This window comes from Corylus avellana, chromosome 8 (assembly GCF_965113065.1).
Source record: "Corylus avellana chromosome 8, dhCorAvel1.hap1.2, whole genome shotgun sequence".
NCBI classification, from domain to species: Eukaryota; Viridiplantae; Streptophyta; class Magnoliopsida; order Fagales; family Betulaceae; genus Corylus; species Corylus avellana.
The window spans coordinates 5,679,760-5,701,648 of NC_142497.1; the positions used below are offsets into that span (position 1 = coordinate 5,679,760).

At 34.3% G+C, this 21,889-nt stretch overlaps 3 protein-coding genes across 6 annotated transcripts; 2 read left to right on the top strand and 1 right to left on the bottom strand.

The window, feature by feature from the left end:
- Window positions 1–1,319: 1,319 nt before the first annotated feature.
- On the bottom strand, window positions 1,320–3,320 carry LOC132164616 (RAB6-interacting golgin (DUF662)). The gene is made up of 4 exons (XM_059575152.2): window positions 2,976–3,320; window positions 2,194–2,304; window positions 1,630–1,710; window positions 1,320–1,510 (listed from the first exon to the last, which is right to left on the bottom strand). The coding sequence occupies exons 1-4, from the start codon at window positions 3,231–3,233 to the stop codon at window positions 1,436–1,438; spliced, it is 525 nt and encodes a 174-aa protein (XP_059431135.1). The 5' UTR covers window positions 3,234–3,320; the 3' UTR covers window positions 1,320–1,435.
- A 3,048-nt stretch (window positions 3,321–6,368) lies between these two features.
- IPT2 (tRNAisopentenyltransferase 2) lies at window positions 6,369–11,972 on the top strand. 4 transcript variants are annotated; one of them, XM_059574548.2, is made up of 10 exons: window positions 6,369–6,666; window positions 6,758–6,837; window positions 7,724–7,792; window positions 8,036–8,108; window positions 8,180–8,301; window positions 9,410–9,484; window positions 10,038–10,460; window positions 11,116–11,191; window positions 11,327–11,478; window positions 11,632–11,972. In XM_059574548.2, exons 1-10 carry the CDS (start codon window positions 6,426–6,428, stop codon window positions 11,761–11,763), a joined length of 1,443 nt encoding a protein of 480 aa, XP_059430531.2. In that variant the 5' UTR covers window positions 6,369–6,425; the 3' UTR covers window positions 11,764–11,972. The 4 variants fall into 4 exon arrangements, with proteins under 4 accessions (XP_059430531.2, XP_059430529.2, XP_059430530.2 ...); XM_059574546.2 differs by lacking the exon at window positions 6,369–6,666 and having other exon boundaries at window positions 6,701–6,837; window positions 11,327–11,489; XM_059574547.2 differs by lacking the exon at window positions 6,369–6,666 and having other exon boundaries at window positions 6,702–6,837; window positions 8,183–8,301; window positions 11,327–11,489.
- An 8,521-nt stretch (window positions 11,973–20,493) lies between these two features.
- LOC132164493 (dehydration-responsive element-binding protein 1B) lies at window positions 20,494–21,582 on the top strand. Its single transcript, XM_059575014.2, has one exon. The coding sequence runs from the start codon at window positions 20,613–20,615 to the stop codon at window positions 21,312–21,314; it is 702 nt and encodes a 233-aa protein (XP_059430997.2). The 5' UTR covers window positions 20,494–20,612; the 3' UTR covers window positions 21,315–21,582.
- Window positions 21,583–21,889: the final 307 nt, after the last annotated feature.

The window sequence follows — 21,889 nt, forward strand, 5'->3', positions numbered from 1 at the left end:
TCCTAAAATTGTTTTTAAAAAAAATGTAATGTAGAATAATTTTAATATTATTATTGGATTTGATAGTTTTGAATATTATTAAGTCGGATAGCATAGGGGGCAAACAATACGAGTTAAACTGAATATTGTTAAATTCATGTCAATATAATGGTCTTACAATATTTCATTAATGCTTGAATGTGGTAAAGTAATATTTTTTAATTTAATATTGAAGATTGCTACATTGACCCACCCACGTATGATAAAAACTAAGAGAAATGCTATTCAGCATTGTTAAGTGTCCATCTCTTACCATTCTCTTTGATTTTTCTTATTTTTAATATGTAGATGTGAATGTACCACATAGACAAAAATGCTCGGAGACAAAAATTATCCCCATTTTTCTCAAATTTGAGAATGTTGAATAACATTTCTCTAAAATTAATAAGTGGGTCTAGAACAATTTTGGATTTCACAAATATAAATAAAATGAGTTTGAGATAAAATTTAGAAAATCATTTTCTATTTTCTTTTTAAGAACTTTAAATTACCTTAGGATTAGAATTTGTTGCGAATAGATAGGTTCATATAAACGAACCATATATATATTTGACATGTCCATGCAAGGGGAGAAAAATTTGATCTAGTGACCTCCGCTTCATGAGACGTGATCTCAAGCTGATTAAACTATCTCTTGAGAACATAAATGAGCCATGTTGGCTATTTTCGGTAGGTTTATATAATCTTAGGACAAAGTTTTCCTCCAAACTAGGTTAGATGAATTTTCTTCAACCTACTTTATAAAAGTGACATGTGTCATTTTTTTTTTTAATAAGATATGAAATGCACATAAGTTTTTAATAAAAGTTATTATAACTTTGTCCCGACCCTACTATTAAAAAAACATATGCATCTCACATATTCAAGGGACACATGTCACTTTTATAAATTAGGTTGAATGAAATTTCTCTAACCCAATTTAAAGAAAAACTTTGTCCATAATCTTACACACATATATCCCCTCAGTACTTATGGAAGGAATATATGTTGGAGGTGCTTTCACACCATCAATTTTGGATCTGAAGTGATATTCTTGGTGGCACATCGATTTGGTGATTGAGATAGGTGACTTATTTAGTGACACAAGAAGAAATATTTCAGTTCCCAACTCTAATTTCATGACTACAGATAGGCACGTCTCACATTTCTATATATATATATATAAAGGAACATTGAAAAGACAAAAGCTAAGTGTTCACTAGTGACAGACATTCTTGGTGGGTGATGTCTTTCCTAAATCAGAAAACCTCCCATGGAAAACCAGTCATGAAATTAATACAGAGAAATTAATTAAGAAATCAGAAAATATGTAAAATTCAAAAATAGCTACTCTAGCTAATTACACCACACGATCAATCGAGCACACCAATCTGGTTTTCTTTATTATTAACTCATCTTATTTCAAGGTATCTATATTTTTGCTGAGCTCCTCCAGCTTCTTCATCCTTAGTCTCTCACTTTCACTCACCAGCTGAACAAATTTCATGCAACAAAAAGGAGAAAAAAAACAAAAAAAAACAAATCATGTTGTTAGATTTGAGTTGCCAATGTTTAATGAAAATGAAGAACTCTTATATATATATAATTCACCTCCATTAATTTGGTAACTAGTTGAGATTTTTCCTTGCTTTTCTCATTGAGAGCCTCAAGGGCTTCCTTGTACTCTCTCTCCTGCATGTAACAAATAATTTTTTTGAAGAAACTTTAAAATTAAGTTAATTAAAACATCAATTGCCTTAATGCGTGCCCTTGATTTGATTTAGGGTAATAAATCATGACAAAGAAGCTTGAATGATTCATTTAATTAAGTGTGCCATACAAGTTAATTATGCCATCCCATGTTCTACGTACTATTATTTTAGGCACAATAATTTGGTCCATAATTTGTAATCATCATCTTAATTTCCCAACAATGATATATATTTAACATTTCTTTTAACTGAGCCCCTGACGTGTGGGTTTAAAAGAAGGTGAACATTGGATTATATGGTTCAAACTCATAATCTTTGTTTTGATAAGCCGCTAAGAACAATACGGAAGTCAATTTATCAAATTCTGCTTAGAATTTGTCAACAAATAGCTTCTTTGATTGACAAAAAGAATATAGAAAACAACAATAGTATGTAAAAGAAAGAAGTATATATAAAACTCCACCTTCTTTTGGCAGGTTTGGCCCAGTGGCTTCAACTCTTTGTTAACTGTATCTATCCTCTTGCGAACGACTCCAACTTCCTTCCTCAATGGATCTGTGAGAGCCTCGAGCTCCTAATAGAGTTTTTTTTTTAAAAAAAAATAATAATAATAATAATAATAATAATCCACTATATATATCATCAATATAACAACTTATAGAGATAAATAAATTAATACACAGATATATGTCTCTTTAAGTTTTTTAAGTTAATTGCTCAAAATAAGTGGAAAAAGTGAAGAAACCTAATACTTCAAAAACTACGAATCAGCAATATTAAAAACTATTGTCATAGGATTATATATATTCTATTCTGAATTCCATAATTTGGCGTTTATTTCTTGCTGCATGCATGCATTCTCATCCAGCCAAATGTATATTATTTTGGCTAGCCAAATGGGATTAAAAGAAACTACATCCGACTGATCACCAAATATGAAAGTAAAAATATTATAAAATCTCTAATATTATCTCTTCTTACAAAGAAAGAATAAATAAATTCTTGAAAATAAATATTTAAATGAAAAAATGAAAATAAATAGCTAAAATGAAGATTAAATTTGCTGAACATGACCTAAATGCTTAAGCAACCAAAAGGCCTTGGTTTTTCATTTCATGGCATATGACTTATAATTAAATTTCAGCTTTTAAGGTTAAATCTATGTACTAATAAAAAAATTAAAAAGAAAATTTAATCATTTAATCAATACTTTAACGGATACTGATATCATGTTTTTCAACTTACTTCTCGAATATCTGCAAGGCGCTTAGTTTCTTCTTCGACACGGCCCAACTGAGCATGCACCTTGTCTCTAACCTCCGTCTTCTTCCTCTCAATTTCTTCTTCCTTCGCCCGGAACAAAGCCAGCGCTGACCGTGACATCTCGTCTTCCTTGTCCTCCATTACCGGGCTCCCATTGCAACTCATGATTCCGGAGTTCTTCACCCGCTGCACCTGCAGTGATTGTTGCTGCTCCATTAGCATCTGTCTTGCTGCTGCCATGGCTGCCTCCGGCCACCTACGTACACCAGCTGTAGTACTCTCTTATTATTTCTCTCTTTTCTTTTGCTCTTTTTCCCCACAAGAATGATTCTTCTCTTTCTCCTGCCTTAGCTGGTTATCAGCATGGCTGCCTTTAAAGCTATGAAACAACTTACTTTATTACAAATAAATATTACAATAATTCGAAAATTACCAAAATGACCTACTCAAATACATTAAGCTTTCTTTAATTTCAATTTTACTCGAGGTCTTCTCAATTAACACCATCAAAACTTTTGTATTGCAAGTTATAAGCCTTGTACTTGGAGAAGAAATTATCAGGCATATATATATATATAATATATATATATGCATGAGTATATATTATATATATAAATTTATTTGATATATATATATATATATATATATAAACTTGGTGAAGAATCTAGGTAGATGGGCCTCTTTTGGTTAGGTAGCTATTTTCTCAAGTTGGTACATTGGCAAATTCAGCAGCTAACAACTGTTTTTCTTCTCATTTGGGTAACATTTTTTATGTGAATATATATATACATGCATGTGTGTATATATATATATATATATAAGGTACAATATCAGTTCATATGAAGAAAAAAGATGGGTTAAATATATGTAGAGCATTTTCTTTCCCATTGAAAGGTAAATATTTTTGCTTTTATTACTTCATGTAATTAACAATGATGTTAAGTAATTAAAAACAGGCTGAATAATGTGAGAGATTATGGTAATTATATTGTTTTCTTGAAGAGGGGTGCTTGGGGTGGAAGTTTTAGCTCGTGGGAGTGGACAGTTAAGGCTTACCTATAGAAAAGAAAGAATGAGGGAGCCTTGGGGGAGAAGACAGAGTAGATGAGTTTGGCAGCAGCCAAGCTAGCTAGCTAGCTGGCTTTATCACATATCATTACCCTTACAGCTTGGACTCACAAGAAAGAATCTCCACTTTAGTAACTTTTTTCATTTTTAATATATCAAAATAGAGAGATAAGCCATCGCCTAACTCAACTTCATCAATACATCAGAAAAACTCAATGCGATTAATACTAGATCTTGCCCAACTATAAAAGAACTTTTTTGAGACCACTAAACCATCACTATCAATATATGGTTAATAATATATTATATAATAATTTCTATTAGTAGATCGGGTTCTTTGTGGTAACATAGAAATATCAAATATGTAGCTATTCATTTGGGTACGTTGTCATGGTATATATTGGTGGTGGTGGATTTGGTGATGAAGACGATAAGATGATGGCAACATGAAGGGTAATGATGGGGTATAAAAATGGTTGTGGTAGTACAATTTATACACTAAGATATTATCCCATAACATTTGAACTTGAATTTTGATGTTAAGAAAAATCCCAAGTTTAGAAGTCAACATATATATATATATCTATATCTATTCTTTTGATATAGATATATCAAAAGAATTACTAGCTTGATATATCTAATATCTCCAAAGATAAATGATAGAGAAGTTGTTAGAAATGAGATCTGTGGGCTTGGCCTAGCCCGGCTAGGGGAGAAACATGAAAATTTAATGAATTATACAAAGAAAATACTAAGCTATGCTACTCTTAGGCTCCCTTTTTTTTTGATACAATGTTTGGCTCGTACGAAAAATTAAGGACGAAGAGGCAATGATGACATAAAACTTATTTTAGTTGAATCTTTTTCAGGCTTTTTTTTTTAAGCAAAAAGGTTAATGGACAGGGAGACCAATTGTAGGTATTGTACCTGTGTGTGACTATAGTAGCATCAACCCGCGGGAGACTGTGCAGGGACCTAGACGGCGGAAACCCTCAAGACCAATTAAGCCATAGCTTAATCGCCCGTTCCACCAGGACATCAATAGGAACCAAGGTGATTTATACTAATAAGGTTGGCATGAAAATATTTTTCAGCATTTGACTTGTAAAGATTAGTGACGATTCCGGCGGTGAACTCCGATGGCAGCAGCTAACAACCTTTGACGGGAGATTTAGGTGGTAACAGAGAATGAAGTGTGAGAGACATTGTGTGCGATTGAGAAAGATAAACTTAAACTTGAAAAATAGTTAAAACAAAAAACAAAAAAAACAGAAGCCAGTTTACATAGTTTTAAAAGAAAATTTCCCGATCAACTGAAAACCTTTGCATGTGTGAGAGGTCTTTAAGATGTGGATAAGAAGAACAAGCATGGCTGCTGATTTTGGTTTGGTGGTTCGTCAATTCACAAGTAGAGGACGTGCTAACGGCCGGATTCGGTTTCTGGTCGTGGGAGGCAAGGTTGACAAATTTAAGACATCCTCAACAGATACAAATATTCTTGAGAATTTAATGAATTACACAAACGAGGGTTTTTGCAACTCCTAAAACAAATATAATTATAAAAATGGAGAAGAGGTGAAAATGCTTCCAAACACGAAGTGCGAAGCGAACATCTAGCAACTTAACGTGCACAGAAGTTGACACATCTCAAAGACTTCAAAGCGGACCAATTCAGGATGGTTGAGAGTAAGTTGGGACCTATAACAATTTTTAACTTTTGACTCAAATAGCATTTATAAACTAAGTGGTCGGGTTGTTCAAAATTTATTTGAGCAGGTTAATTTCATAGATACTTTGGCTAACTTTGTAGACGATAGTAATATAAATAACTCTACATTCGAATAGCCATGTTGACTAAAGATTTGACTAGTGCTTAACAATTGTGTTGGGAATAGTTAAATAAATAAATAATATTTGAAATAAAATAGTGAAAATAAATAGCTAAAGCGTTGATTTGAATGTGAGTGCATGCTTTAAAAATAATTAGTTAAAATTTTTAAAAGGTATTCTTTAACTAAATTTTAGCTATTAAACTGGACCTGAATATTCTAAAAATATTTACAATTTAAACATTTAATTGCCTTTAATCTCAATCCCAACAATTTTTTTTTTAAAAAAAAAAAAAAAAAAACTCGTGGAGAGTCTCGTAATATATGGACAAAGTTTTTTTTCAAATCAGTTTGAAAGAACTTCTTCAAACTCGGTCTATAAAAATAACGTGTATTCATTTTTTAACGAACGTACGAGATAGAGGAAAAAATTATCCGACCCAATTTGGAAAATCCTAAGGGGAGCATGGTTTGGGCCCAAGTAACGTAACTGTCTACCTTACCTTGTTGTGGCGACAGACTCAGAGCCAGAGAGATGGAGAGCGCCACTGATGCACAGGGGGCCTTAGACCTAAACCCTAGTAATGTGAGACCGGAAAATGTGGAAGAGAAGCCAAAATTGGTGGTGATTATGGGTCCCACAGGCTCGGGAAAGTCAAGGCTGGCCATTGATTTGGCGTCCAACTTCCCCATTGAGATCATCAACGCTGATTCCATGCAGGTCTACCAAGGCCTGGATGTTCTCACCAACAAGGTTCCCCTCCATGAACAAAAGGGTCACTACTCTCTCTCTCTCTCTCTCTCTCTCTTCTATGCTCTTCCGTGGTTTGTGTGTGTGAAATTTACGTTTGAGTGACATGGGTGTAGGAGTGAAGCATCATCTTTTGGGGACTATAAGCCCAAACGTGGAATTCACGGCCAAGGATTTTCGAGATTCTGCTATTCCTGTAAGTTAGTTACCCCACTATTATTTGCGTTTGTTTGTTTTTCTCTGTATATCTATGATTCTAACATTTAGAACCTTTTAAGCACATAGATAAAAAATGGTGTAAAATTAGTGTTTTGGAAAAGTTGCTGATTCATTTAGTGGCGATTTCATTGATTATTGTATCAAAGGAAGAGTGTGTGCTAAGATGTACATTTTCAACATCTTATGAGACATGCTACAATACAGAATTGTAGGTAACATGTACCATATGCATGTTTTTTAGTTTATATAACTACAATTTGTAATGAATTGTTTTGCTTTTCTGCATATGTGTGTGCTTGAGCATGTTTTCTTTTCATTAAAACATCGGGTGCTGTGTTTTTGGCTCTTCAGGAATAGACAAACCATTAGAATGTTCTCTTTTTTAGTTTTAATAATGCCACCCATGATGTACTCATTTACTTATCAAAAAAAAATAATGCCACCCATGATATGGGCTATTTCTATCATAAATTCGTTCTTCAAAAACTTGTTTGTTACTGGGGACTTCTTGTCATTGAAGGGGGACCAATAACTTGCTTTAGTGACCAATCACTTGTGGTTAAGTTTATATAGGCCACACCTTTCGTCAGTGCAGATCAGTGAAGTTAATCTAGAGACATAATTGGGCATTTTTTCTACTGCATTTTCATATGAACTTGGCCTTTTGTTTTTAAATATTGTAATTTATATAAATTCGGGCTATGTGCTACAAAAGCCTGTTTCTTTTTATAGTTTGTCTTTCTTTCTGGCCTTTCATTTGTTTGTATTTTCTTTTTCTTTTTCTCAAATTCTATTCTGTGTGTGTTTATTGTTTTATGGTGACCTGGATATTTATTGTATTAACTTGGCATTTGGAATTTCAGCTCATCAATGATATATTGTCTCGCAACTGCATCCCAGTCATAGTTGGGGGTACAAATTATTATATCCAGGTATGGGATTGTTTCATCCTGTTTTTTATCAGTGAAGGTGATTAAATTTGTAGTAAAGATTAATTATTGTTAAATTTTGTAATCTTCTCATGGTGTGAATCTTTGATGAGCGTGATTTTTGTGTATATTAATGCAAGAGGTTTCTCTTCTAATATATTATTACAAGTCTAAAATCAATGCTTTTACTTTCACAGCATGCTTATTCCTTTTTTTTTGCTTTGGTGGCTTGTTTATTCTATTCAGGCTCTTGTAAGTCCATTCCTCTTAGACGATTCAGCAGAAGATACTGATGAAAGCTGTTTACATGGCCCCCCTGGTAAATAGCAATCCTATAGCCTTTAACTTCCATACTTGCTTTAAATGCACCTCACCTCTATAGTTTCACAGCAGAAGAACAGCAAGATAATGAGCTGGATTTTGGGAGTAACAATTTGGACTATAGTTACGACCATCTCAAAGACATTGATCCAGTTGCAGCGAACAGAATCCATCCGAATAATCATAGAAAAGTAAGGATGCCAACTTAATATGCACACTTTTCTTCTTGAAATTGTAAGCCAGGGTGTATTTACAATATACCTCTGTTGTTTGCAGTGTAAATTTGTTTTGGGGTGTAATTGACACTGTTTGTTTTTCTACAAACATCTTTCTTCCTTTACTCTCAATGGAATCAACTGTTATACCGAGGAGCATAGATAACTTGGAAGAGAGAAGAAGTAGTTCCTACTAGTTGGGCAATAATTGTAAATGAAAATTTGTTGTAGCTGTTGGCAGTAAAATGGACAGCTTGCCACATTGGTTTGCCTCAGCTAAAATAAGGCATGGCCTAGGGTAGTCCTAGCGGCTTGATCATTTTCTTTAGGCTCACCTCAATTTGGAGTTGCTGAGGGTTTGCATATCACTCTTTTATATGCTTGCATTTCAACATGGTCTCATATAAACATATAGGTTGGACTAGATGTATGAAATTATGTACATGATTTTCTAGCTATATGGGTATTGGTTCATCATTCTTATTCTGTGGCTGTTCTATTATTATTTCTTATTTATATTTGCGTTGGCCTTATTCTCTGTTCATATGTAGCATTTCACTGGTGCCTATATATCAATTGTGTTATAGGATCAAATGTTCTAATTGTTATCAAGATCATGTCCTTTGGATGACTCTGTCCACAAGAGCAGAAATACTAAGAGGAAATGTTCCCCGAAATTTTTTTAATACGCCTAAAATCGAATTTTTACCCCCATAATTTTCTTTTTTTAAATTTCATCCCCTCATGTCTAAAATTCTAGTTCCGCACCTGTCGGTCCATATTACAAAAGAAAAGAGTATTTGAAATGTCACTCAGAAGTAAAGATGTATTTAACTTCAATTTATTCTCTAAAACTTTTTGCTATCTGATTCCACACCCCCCCACCCCCCGGGCCCCGGGGCCAAAAAAAAAAAAAAAAAAAAAAAGAGATAAATGTTTTAAAATATGCCTTGATGTCAGTTATTATCCAATCTTATGTAGCTTTTGCAGTCAGATATGCTTATGTTCAGATCTTGTATACATTAATGCATTATCTATCTGAAACCAATGTTGGAATTACTCTTTTTGGTTCAATCTTTTGCAGATTAGTCAATACCTCAATTTGTATGCTCGCTCTGGTGTTCCCCCTAGCAAACTTTTTCAGGAAAAGACTGCTGAGGTTTGTAATATTGATTTGTATTTATTTGGTCATAATTGTGTCAAGTTGTCGTGATTCTCAAAAAGGCTTTATATATTGCAATGCAGAGGAGTTAATTTCTAGTACTTTTTTCTTTCTTTCTTTTCTTCTTAAGCTGTAGTTTTAGCACCCTTGAGACATCTTCACCTATAATTTTAGTGTGTTTTCCTCTTATCTGGTCTATGAGCTGATTGTTATACTGTTGGTGCATTGCAACCAAATATTTCCCTTGGTAAATTTTGTCCAATGGATACTGCAATTGCATGTACCTGCCAACAAAGTTAAAATGGTGTACATAGCCTAAGATGCTTCTGGTTACTCAAGGATTCATGTGCATAAGATATTATAGTTTACTTCAATTCTGTCAGATTGATGTTTGTGGCTTGTTGTAAATTTATTCTTCTTTTCAAAATTTGTAGTCTGATTAGATCAATGTCCAGCGACATTTTTTTTTTCTTGTTCTGATGAGGAGATACAAACAAATATGGCCTACATGCTTTTGAATTCTGTTAATATCTTACATGTGGCAGGGCAGAACTGGGGTCGAGTTGATAATTTTAGATACAATTGCTGTTTTATATGTGTGGATTCTTCTCTCCCTGTATTGGACCGGCATGTGGAACAAAGAGTTGATTGCATGATAGAAGCTGGATTGCTTAATGAAGTCGTGGACATTTACAGACCAAATGCAGATTATACTCGTGGTCTGAGACAAGCCATAGGTGTTCGGGAGTTTGAAATTTTTTTGAGAGATTGTACTTTCGAAGGCAAGGGTGATGAAGAAAGTGATTCAACTGATTGGTCCCTCTCCGTGAAGTCAATCAATGAGGATAACAGAGTGTTGATGGAGAATATTGAGGTTATCTTGGATCTCTTCAATGATAAGCAGCCCAAAATTCTGCTAAAACAAGCCATTGAGAGAATGAAATTAAACACCAGAAGACTTGTTCATCGTCAAGTTAGTATAGTTTATAACTGTTTCATGAATTTCTTAGATATGTATTCCTATGAAATTACGGTTTTCTTTCCTAGTAGATTTGCAGTTGCTATATTTCCCAATAGATTTACAGTTCCTATGAAAATCAGTCGTGTTATATTTGTGTCACATATAGATCATGAGGTATTCACGTATGTCATGGTCAAGTCCTTGGTTATTGATTAAACTCTCTAATTGTGCCTAAGTACTGAAAGAGAAATATTTGCCCCACTTCTAGATGTGTCATGGTGGATTTCCTTCACCCATAGTCATTCCTTCAGATATTCCAATGTTCTCTCCCTAAGAATTTTCAGTTGTGTAATTAACTTTGTCATCCTTGATTAGGATTAAACATGTTACAGGGAAGAAATGAGTTTCAAGCTATCTCTGTGCCCAGAACCAATCTAGCAGTTCTATAGCTGTTGACCCATGTGAATTCTTTATTATTAATATATCTTTACTTTCTTTATATACCTATTTGTTTTGAGGAGTAAAGATGTCCTAATAGATTGCATAGATTGAGTGAATCCGAATAGTAAGTGCCAGTCCTGAACATATCAGCATGGTAGTAGTTTGGCAGTTTTATGATCACAGATCAAGGCAAAGCTTTAAGTAATACAAGTTTGTTTTCATACAGAAAAGGAGGCTAAATCGGCTGCAAACATTGTTTGGATGGAACATACATATTGTTGATGCAACGGAATCCATATCATGTATGCCTACTATACACCTTTTTTTTTTTTTTTTTTTTTTTTTTTTGGTTTCTATTCTGCTGTACAATTATGTTTTCGCATTGGAAACATATCTGCCAGATCTTCTGAATTGAATTGAATGTTCTCATATTCTAGGCAAGTCAGATGATTTATGGGCTTCACGAGTGGTCGAACCCGCAGCAAAAATTATTAGATCTTTCCTTGATGAGAATGGTAGCTCAATGGCTCAAAATAGGATGAGTGAGAAATTAATCCAGAGGGACTTGTGGACTCAATATACATGCAAGGTCAGCAATATGTGAGACACTTTCTGGGATATCATTCCTGTTTGCTCCTGTTGCCATATGTTTTAGTGCTATCATTCTTCTTGTGTTTAAATCAGCTAGCTCTCCAGACGTGATTAGGGCATGTTTTATGATTTTTTTCTTTCCATTTGGTAGGCTTGTGGGGATCAAGTGCTTAGAGGATTACATGAATGGGAACAACACAAACAGGGGCGTTGTCATCGTAAACGTATTTCGCGGCTTAGGAAGTCTCGAGGTTTTTACTTGCAGGAGCAGCAACATCCCTGACTGTAGCTAGAAACCTTGAATGTTCAGTATCATGATTATCATCCATCCCTTCCTTTCAAGGTGGTATATTTGTTGTTCATGGTTGGATGACATTGAACGGCATGAACAGGGATGCTGTGAGATTGTAGAGGATTGCCATGGAAGTACCATACATATGGATAACAGTTGAGGTGAAAACTGTTTTCTTTTTAATAGTGATAATTGCCAATGATTGCTATACGATAACATTTCAACCATTGCATTCTAAACCAATGGCTGAGATTTGAAGAAAATTATTCTCACTTGAATTGAAGAAAATTCTTCTTAAGTGAGATTCTAGGTGCATAAGACAAGATGGGTTTGAGATATAAGGCAAGTGGATAATTCACGTGAATAGCATTGGAAAATCGTGTGGTACTAATAGTAGTAGTATAATGACACGACCTGTCAAGTCTATACCAATAGGCTTGCTAGTTTTGCCTAGGGCTAGGAAAACGGGTTGGCGGGTCAACCCGTTTATGACCTGTAATGACTCGTCACCCTTTTAGTATAAACCCAAACACGACCCATTTAGCTAAATGGGTCACCCCCTAAACCCGGACTCGACACAACAAAATTAGCAGGTTACAATGTCAATCCAGAGAAAAAATCAGAGCAAGAGAGAGAGAGATATCGAAGACGTTGCCTCATTCCCTCTAATCTTGTTCCTCTCAGTTTCTCTCGTTCTCTTCAAAATACTCAAGAACCCTAGCAGTAGCCCCCATTCTTATAAGCTTAACTCTTTTTCAAGCTTGAACCCTAGTTCTTGTTACGGTTTTGTGATTTTTCTTCTCCTTGGAAATCTAAGTGAAAATGAGGCCGATTTTGAGAGTGAGAGGGAGAGGGAGAAAGAGACGCGAGCTAAGAGAGGGATGCAGCGGTGGCGAGAGAGGGAGGCGGCTGAGAGTGAGAGGGAGAAAGAAAGTAAGGTTTTAGGTTTAGGCTTTTAGCTTTTTAGGGTTTTTTCTTGTGTTTTTATTTTTTATTTTTTTAATAATTTAAACGGGTGTGGCGGGTTACCCATGGGTCACCCGCATGTTGACCCGCCAAGAACAAAATAAACGGGTTGACCCGTTTATAACCCAAACCTGTTAAGGATAAACCTAAACCCGGTAACTTTGTGTCAGGTTTACAGATCGTGTCAAAATTGCCAACCCTAGTTTTGCCCCCATTTTTTTTTTAATTTTTTAATTTTTTAATTTTTTATTTTGTAGATGAGCTAGTACCATACCAAAACAAACCAGAAACAGTACTAGTAAAAAAACACACGGCCTATTAAAAAAAATAAAAAAGGCTTCAAAACACTAGTAAGATGGATATTTGCCACTAGCAAGGGAAAGATCTACCAAGGGATACAAATCAGTGGGAAAGCTGGTGGTAGCGGCCCAATGAGCAATGTTGTAAGCATGTCTGTTCGCGTTTCTATCAATCTTGGTAGCAGTCTAACTGTCAAAGGAGCTGAGAAGACCAAGAGTAAAAGAAACAATGGGGGCAATTCTCCAATTGGTGGTGATGTGTGGTTTTTATAACCAAAGAATGACAGATAAAGAAGCTCCAGGTGCTGACAGTGTAGTGCTTTGAGGAGGGCTGTGATGGTGGAGTGAGTTTGTTTGGAGAGGAGCAAAGGGTTTGGCTTGGAATCATTGTGGACTTTTGTTCTTTCTAGCCATTCATATTAGATCAATGGAATTTGCAGCAAAAAGTTGGAAATGATGAGAGGATTCAGTTGCATGCCTCATAAAATTTGAAGGTCTAATAATGATCTTAATCATGTCAATGATATTTAGTCCCACTTAAAAGTATCCAGAGGCAAAGGAGACATCCTTCAAACTACTCTAGCAAGTTGACAAGTGTGGAAGAGATGTTGGTATGTTTCAATGGAAGTGTCACAAAGAGGGCAATATATATGAACAAGCTTCATCGATAAATTGAGAAAAGGGGCTATAAGGCTGGTTAAGGTTAAGGATGTTTTGGATAGTTTGTATGTAGGAGTGTACAAGCTTTTGCAATTAACGGTTATTGGCTAAAACCGCTAACCGCTAACCGCAACCACTTAAGGCGGCTATTGGATTTTAATAATCGCAATCACTCTACTTAGGCGGTTAGCAGTTATTCAAACCAATAATCGGCGGTTTTTACTGCTTTTATTTTTTTATTTGGGCTTTTTGAGGTGTTTTGGGCCTTCATTGTGCCTAATTTTTTAGCTTATTTTAAATAGTTTTGAGTCAAAGTGTTCCCAAAAACAATGAATATGATGAAACCCTATCCCTAACTCGCATTTAAAACGACGTCATTTTAATGTTATATTCTTAATATAAAATATATATTTATATTATTATATATAAGAGTAGACAGTTAGCAAATATTAACTGTTTTTTTTTTTCTACCCTAAAACCGCTAACTACCCCGCCCTAAGCAGTTAGCAATTTTTTATAACCGCAGTTATGTGGTTAGCGGTTGTAGAGGGATTATAACCTCCTCATTTTAACACCCCTATTTGTATGGGGTGTGGGCTGCTATTTTTGCTAAAGAAGGGGATAAGGGCAGTGAAAGTGTGGTTTATTTCTTTCTCGGAAGAAGTCTTGCACAAGTTTGATGACATCCCCTTCGATTATGTGTAGCAGTGTTTGTAGAAGAGACTAGTCATGCCATCAGGGCATGGGGCTTTTAGGTGACCAGATTAGGCCTTTAATTACTCTAGCTTTGTGGTTTGTGTATTAAATTATTAATTATGTTTTTGCTACAAGAAGATAATAATATATTTAAAAATCAAAAAAGCAAAGTAAAAGTAAAAATCAAAGAATAATATATTGAGGGCATTACACCCTCTTCTTTAAAGGCAACTGCTGAGTGGCCAAGAGTCACCACACACAAAAGAGGGGAGAGGCAGTAACCCTAAAATAAATTTAGGAAAAATTTCACAAAACTCTCTTAATTTTTACCCATTTTGAAATTACATTTTGAACTTAAAAAAAACTCTCAATTTAAGGTATCGAACTTTTAATTTTTTGCAATGTCCCACTTCTATTAAATATTTTCAAAATTCCCAAAATACCCATATTTTTTATAACAAAAATAAAATAAAAAGTTACAAAGATTAGGCATTGGTCAGGATTTAATGAAATTGGAAAATAAAAAAATACCTACACCTGAATCTTTGTAACAGTTTATTTTATTTTATTTTTATTAAAAATAGGGGTATTTTGAGAATTTTAAGAATATTTAACGGAAAATTCTAACGGATGAGGACATTGTAAGAAATTGAAAGTTCGAAATCCTAAATTGAGAGTTTTTGAACTTCGAAATAGTAGTTTTAAAATGAGTGGAGGTTCAAAAGGGGTTTTCTAAAGTTGTAAATTTATAATTTGAATTTAACTTCAATGCAGTAACAGCACAAAAGCGGTCTTCTGCAACCCCCTAATAGGCGATTGACACATCACCTAGAGCACAAAAAATCACAAAACTCCTACAGCCTAAAACACTAGATTTTTCCTTATTTCTTTCTTCTTCCTCCTTCCATTTCTTCTTCTCTCCCATTTCTTCCTTCCTGCCAATAACTCCGCTCCCATTTCTTCTTCTTCCTTCTTCTTCCTTATCCTTGTCATTTAACAGAGAAAGAGAGATCCGGTGGATCTCTTTAAGGTGATAAAATCTCTAAAGGATTAACCTTTCCCTCTAAGATTTAGTTTTGAGTCAAAAAATTAAGTTTTGAAGCATTAGAATCTGATTTTGAGGTTGGGTTTGTGTTTCCAGTTGAATTTGGCCGGCGATGAAGAAGAAAAGGGCTGCTGTTTTGAGAACGTCTAGAGAAGAAGGGGCTGCAAAATAATTATGCCTTTTCAATCCTACTATTTAAGATAAATTTAGCTTAGGTGTCAAAAATGTATTAAAGGCTATAAAATAAGCATTTTATGCACCAACCACATGGTAAAAACTCTCTTATAATTTATGTTAGATTGCGACGTGTCGATATATCATGGACGTTATTATTAAATAATCACGTGACATTGATTTTCCTGAAGGACCACTTTTACATAGAAATGTATTCTTTTATTGTTTTTTCTTAGAAAAAAACCAAAGTGATTTGATAGTTTTTCCTTTTTCTTTTTTTTCTTCTTCTTCTTCTTCATCTTCTTTAAGGGCCATACATTTAAAGTGAAGTCTTTGGTGGTCACGTTTTGCCATGCTTAAAGTGCTCTCTTCTTTAATCACGCGTTGGTCACGGAAAAAAGAATAAAAGTTACAAAAATATGGTTGACGCATGACTTTATTGCTAAAATATCTCTTCCATGTTCAATAAAATATTATTTTATTGCTAAAACATCTCTTCCATGTTCAATAAAATATTATTTTCTAAGTCTCGTATCTCATATAACTACGTGTAGCAGTATTGCACGTTTTCCATTAACTATTTATAAAGTATTAATTATTTCCACATCAACAATCAACTTCTGAAACCCCCTCTTTCCATTTTTTATTTTATTTTTTAAAATTTTTGGTAAAAGAAAAACCTTTTTTTATATGACTTGATTAATTAAGCACTGAATTAAACACCCCTCTCTCTCTCTCTCTCTGATCTCTCTCCCCTAATCTACATTACAAAGTGTTTAATACGAATATTTAAGTATTCATGTTAAAAAAATTTATATTATGTTGAATAAAAAATAAATCAGAAGAATTAATTAATTGACCATAACAATATTGTCCAATAAATTCGATTGGTGAAAAATTAAAACATATACTTCTTTCTACATCAAATTTGCTTTCTTGTAATTTGGATATTTTAAGATAATAATTCGCATTCTGTATATTTTAAACTAATAAAGAACGTAACTTATAACAAAGTGCAATAGTTTAAGAAGGCCAACTTTCACCTTTTAAAGTTTGAAGGAATATGGAAAATTACGTTTTACCCCCTCAAAGTTGACAACGTTTTTCAATTCAAACACTAAAGTTTCAATTTTTGCAATCCACCCTTACAAAGTTTCAATTTTTTTTTCAATTCGACTAATATTATCTCAAAATTTTCATATTGCCCTTAATTTTAAAACAAATTTGGGGGTGCAAAAATGGTCATGGCCAATGGGGTGGTTACGGCCACTCCGATTTTTTTTAAAAAAAAAAATTTATAAAAAATAAAAAATTATGAGCAATATGAGAAGTTTTGGATACAATTTGTCAAATTATAAAAATTTGAAACTTTGGAGGGGTGAATTGCAAAAATTGAAACTTTGGTGTTCAAATTGAAAAACGTTGTCAACTTTAGGGGATAAACTGTAATTTTTTCGAAGGTATAAGTATAAAAAATATGTTAACTTTGAAGGGTTAAGTGTGATTTCCCCGCTATTAATCATGTTTTCTCATTGTTAGTGCAATATTAAAAGATTAATACACTATTTTATTTTTTAATATTATTCATGATTGTCTCCTGTTTATTTCTTAAAATTTTAAAAGATACAATATTAAAAGATAGTTTTTTTTTTTTTCTTTCTTTTTCCTTTCTTTTGAATTTTAAAACTTAAAGTCCCTTGACTCGCAGAGTCTCCTTCCAATTCCAACCATGTTATTGGAATTCAACGTGAGAGTTGTAACTTTCTTTTGAACAACGAAATGATGAACACGTGGATCATTTAAATAACATAAAATAATTATCGATAACAAATATAATACACACACTGAAGTAGCAGCTAGCACTTTCATAACCTAAAAAGTCTTTTATCATTATTGCATGCCGATAAATTCTATCGTTGGTCCCATTAATTAGGAGATCGCAATGTGAGTATTTATTAAGCTTTTATAATTCTTGATATCTAAATTTTATCAACCCTAGTTTTGTCTTATATATACTGCTACTTATTCATTTCCCACCGCGTCAGGTATGCCTGCAATTAGAGTTGTCAATTATTGACATGGTTCGCAAACTCGATGTGATCGAACCTAATATGAAATTAAATTGTTAGGGTTGATAAGTTATGATTGATCTATATGATTTTATACTCATATCTTGATACAACCCGAATCTAACACGCATGACAATTTTTAATATAACTTATGAATCCAACACAAAACCATGCACTACAAAATTAGAGAGTTAGAGGGTCGGGTTAGGGTTGACCTATAATTTTATATCCAGACAACTTGAACTTGACACACGAACACAAATTATTACTCCTACATGCAACTGAACTAGGTTAACTGTTGACTGAGGTGATGTAAAAAAAACTATAAAATTTTTATGTAATTTTTTCAACTACTTAGATTTAATTTTTTCTTTTTTCTTTTTATGAAAATTTTAAAATTAAATTTTGATCGTTTAAAAGACTATATATATATATATATATATATATATAGCTTTGAATTTGTGGAAAAGGAATCAGAATAAGACGAACCTTTGGTTGATAAACTTCAACCGGATATATAATATATTGCCATAAATTAATGATACTCTACCTGGCCTACAAGATGACTGGTCTCATCCATTTTAAAGAAGACTGACTTCAATTGGGATATTTTTTATGTTTTGATATGCCCGCGCAAGGAGATAAGAATTTGATCTAGTCATAATTTTCAGCCTATTAAATTATTCCTTGGAGAATACGTGGGGACATACATAAGACACAGAAAAACAATACTACAAAGGGAGAATGGAGATCTCGAGCTAACTAAATTTGAAACCAATACCTTTTAAGATGTTTTTGGCACTGCAATTTTATAGACAAAAAATATGATTTTAAGTCAATTCGCAGAAAATAGATTGTTTGCAATTGTATTTTTTAAAAATTGCGATTTGAAAATGCAAATTTTTTGAGTTTTCAAATCCCAGGCAAAGAGGTAATTTTTTTATTTTTTTATTTTTTTTTTAAATACACAATTTTAAAGGGCAAACTGTAATTTTGCCAAACGCTATAATTAACTGCGTATTTAAAAATCACGTTTTCTAATTACATATTTTGAAATCGCAAACTCAAACCGAGAATTTCAATTTTAGGCTTTCTTGGTTTTAAGGTAAAACTTCTTTTGAAAATGTTTTGTTTTTTTAAAAAAAAAAAAATTCTTGAAGTGTTCGGTACGAACGAAAATTCTCAGCCAAACTAAAATTATTTTTAGTTGACCAGAAAAACCTTCTTAGCTTAGAATTGTTTTCTTCTTTTAAGTTCAAACCATTTTTTAAGTTCACGCTCTTTCGTACCATTCATTCCAAAAGTTGCCGACGGTCGCTTTTTTCCTCTAAGAATCAAACGTCATAACATATTTTCAGCAAAAATAATAATAAAAAAAAATGATTTCAGGTGAAGAGGAAATTAATGTGGTGGCGGGTGGTGGTGGTTCTCTACTTCTCTCTCACCTACGCGGTACGGGGTATCCCTCTTCAGAAATATCTGACACAGATATTTGTAGAAAGACAGACGACCATGAAAGATTTTTTGGGCACAGCGTAATTAAATGTTGTCAGATGGTTGGAATTAATAGTGGGAATTCAGTGCATGCACGCAATCCTGTTTTATGGCTGCATTAGACTTACAATGGAGAAATTAAACAACATTTCCACACAACAGAGAAAGATCGAGAAAAGCTAGCTGTGTCGACAACGTACATTATACAGGTGGGTGCCACTGCCATCAAATTTTGTGTGTTGATCGACCTCTATTTCACACATGAAATGTGCAACCATTTTAAGAGCGACGTGTGTACGTAGTGGATATTTGGGGTTGGCTTTGTCGACAAAATTAAAAAGAGGTGCATCGTACGTAGGGACTAGCTAGCTAGGAAGTTTACAGCTCTTTAATTTCTGGTTTTGGCTAAAAGCTGAGTCTTTTGTGCTGGTTTTCTCACTGTTTTGTGGCCCACAATATCGACAAAGGACTGGAGATGTTTTGATGAGTCTTTAATTTAGGCAGGAAATAGTGGTGGGAACATGTTGTTTTTTGAGATGAATCTAGCTAGTTAGGGATGTAAATGAAGGGAGTTTGTTCATGAACAATTCGAGGTCCGGATCCGTTCATGTAGGTAGGATCGAGCTCGGATCATTTAATAAATGAGCAAGGTTTGAACATTAATAGATCTCAACCCGAATCGTTTAGTTCATTTAGGTCTCGTTTATATATATGTTAATGTTATAAATGTTGTGTACATCATGTGCTATATACATGTCTAGGTTTAATATTATTATTATTTTTTTTTTCAAAACAATTGTAATATGAAACTTTATTAAGATATATATTAAAAAAAAGCTAACAAAGAATAGAACAAAGAAAAAAAAAATGAGGTTCATTGGGTAGCTGGCCACTCTTCAAAAACTTATTTTGGAACACTGTTGAATCACCATTCAACGATTAGAGCTTAAGCGGATAAGAAAGAGTAGAGTCAGCAAAGGATAAGGTGTACGTGAGTAGAGTCAACAAAGAATAAGGTGTGAAGCCAATTTCAGATCATGTACGTTCCGAGTGGAATAATTATGGGGTTGAAGGTTAAAAAAAATAAAAAACTTAAATTATAAATTTTGTGGTGCACAAATATACATTAGTTAGGTGGTCCGGTCCATGCATTAAACACACAGTACTGTGTAGGTCTTTACAATAATAATAATGAAATTGAGGTATATATCAAATTTGGGACCATTTATAGTAACGAATTCACACGTTCTCTTTCAACTCCTCATTCCCATATTTTTCACGTGTCAACCCGCGTGCTCCTCGTGTTCTTTTGTACGGTTGCTGGATTCTCATGTTCCATGACTCTCTTTTTATCTCTCGCACACTCCACTCTCTCTAATTGCTAAACCCTTCTTCACCCTTCTCTCTCTCTCTCTCTCTCTCTCTCTCTCTAAGATAATGGAATCTTCATCTTCATCTTCATCTTCATCTTCACCTTCCTGCTTGAGCCAAATTCATCCATGCAGCCCAAGCAACCCTAATTATCCATCACAAGCGTCAACACGTGCATCGCATAAGCGAAAGGCGGGGAGAAAGAAGTTCAAAGAGACACGCCACCCAATATACAGAGGTATAAGGCAAAGAAACGGTCAAAAATGGGTCTGTGAAGTACGTGAGCCGAGCAAGAAGACAAGAATATGGGTAGGCACCTTTCCCACCCCGGAAATGGCCGCTAGGGCACATGACGTGGCCGCCTTGGCCCTACACGGAGATTTAGCCGCCCTCAATTTTCTCGACTCGGCTTGGCTTCTTCCGCGAGCCGACTCATCTTCTCCCAAGGATATACAAGCGGCCGCCTCCGCTCTTCTAAGAGATAAGAGGCTTCTTGAAGCTTCTGATTTGGTGAAGGTGCATTGTGTAGAGAGCAAAAAGAAGGTTCTGAAGCCTTTGTCGTCGTTGGATGTTTTGTGCGGTGAGAGCTCTGAGGATGTTCCTAAGCAGCCTAGGTCCACGTTTTTCTTGGACGAGGAGGCATTGTTCAATATGCCCGGTTTGTTGGACAGCATGGCAGAGGGCTTGATTCTTACACCACCAGCCATGCGAAGAGGATTTGATTGGGATGACATGGCTGCTGACATGGACTTAACTTTATGGTACTGACCTTTTTTATTTTTATTTTTTATGAATAAGATTAATGTAAACTAAATAAATGATAAAAATAATTCTTCTTCCCATCTTTCACTCGTCTTCATATAGTGAATAAGTGAATCTACCATTGAATTTTTGTGAGATTCGCATGAGTCTACAAATTCAATAGTAGATTCATTGAATTTGCAAAAAAAAAAGATGGTTGGAAGAAGGTTGAGAAAATGATATGTACTATGCCTATGTAAACTATTATTAGCTAGGAAAAAGGATGATGCTTATTGCGGGATTGGAATCCCCGGCAATACCCATTAAATTGCCCATCAATTTTTTTTTTAAATCCTGGCCATCCATTTTCATCTAACAGCTAAAAATTCACGACGTGTCCCACTTAATATAAAATAATAAAATATTATTTAAATTTTAAAAATAAATATAAAATTTTAAAAAAATTTATTATTAAAAAACATGACGTGGTTCGGCCACCTCATTTTCCCCCTAGGGTGTGGCCGGCCACCCCAGCTCAATCTAGGGGTGGCGTCGGCCACCCCCAAAGGCTGGTTGGAGGTGGCCGGAGCCACCCCATGGCA

Bases quoted from the DNA above. Each gene is read 5' to 3' on its own strand.
- IPT2 (XM_059574548.2), top strand. From the start codon at position 6,426: ATGGAGAGCGCCACTGATGCACAGGGGGCCTTAGACCTAAACCCTAGT. The intron at 6,667-6,757 runs GTCACTACTCTC...ACATGGGTGTAG, and splicing joins TCCCCTCCATGAACAAAAGG to GAGTGAAGCATCATCTTTTG. The intron at 11,192-11,326 runs GTATGCCTACTA...CTCATATTCTAG, and splicing joins TGCAACGGAATCCATATCAT to GCAAGTCAGATGATTTATGG.
- LOC132164493 (XM_059575014.2), top strand. From the start codon at position 20,613: ATGGAATCTTCATCTTCATCTTCATCTTCATCTTCACCTTCCTGCTTG.
- LOC132164616 (XM_059575152.2), bottom strand. From the start codon at position 3,233: ATGGCAGCAGCAAGACAGATGCTAATGGAGCAGCAACAATCACTGCAG. The intron at 2,305-2,975 runs GTAAGTTGAAAA...AAACTCTATTAG, and splicing joins GCCTTGCAGATATTCGAGAA to GAGCTCGAGGCTCTCACAGA. The intron at 1,711-2,193 runs GTGGAGTTTTAT...TGTTACATGCAG, and splicing joins GCCAAACCTGCCAAAAGAAG to GAGAGAGAGTACAAGGAAGC.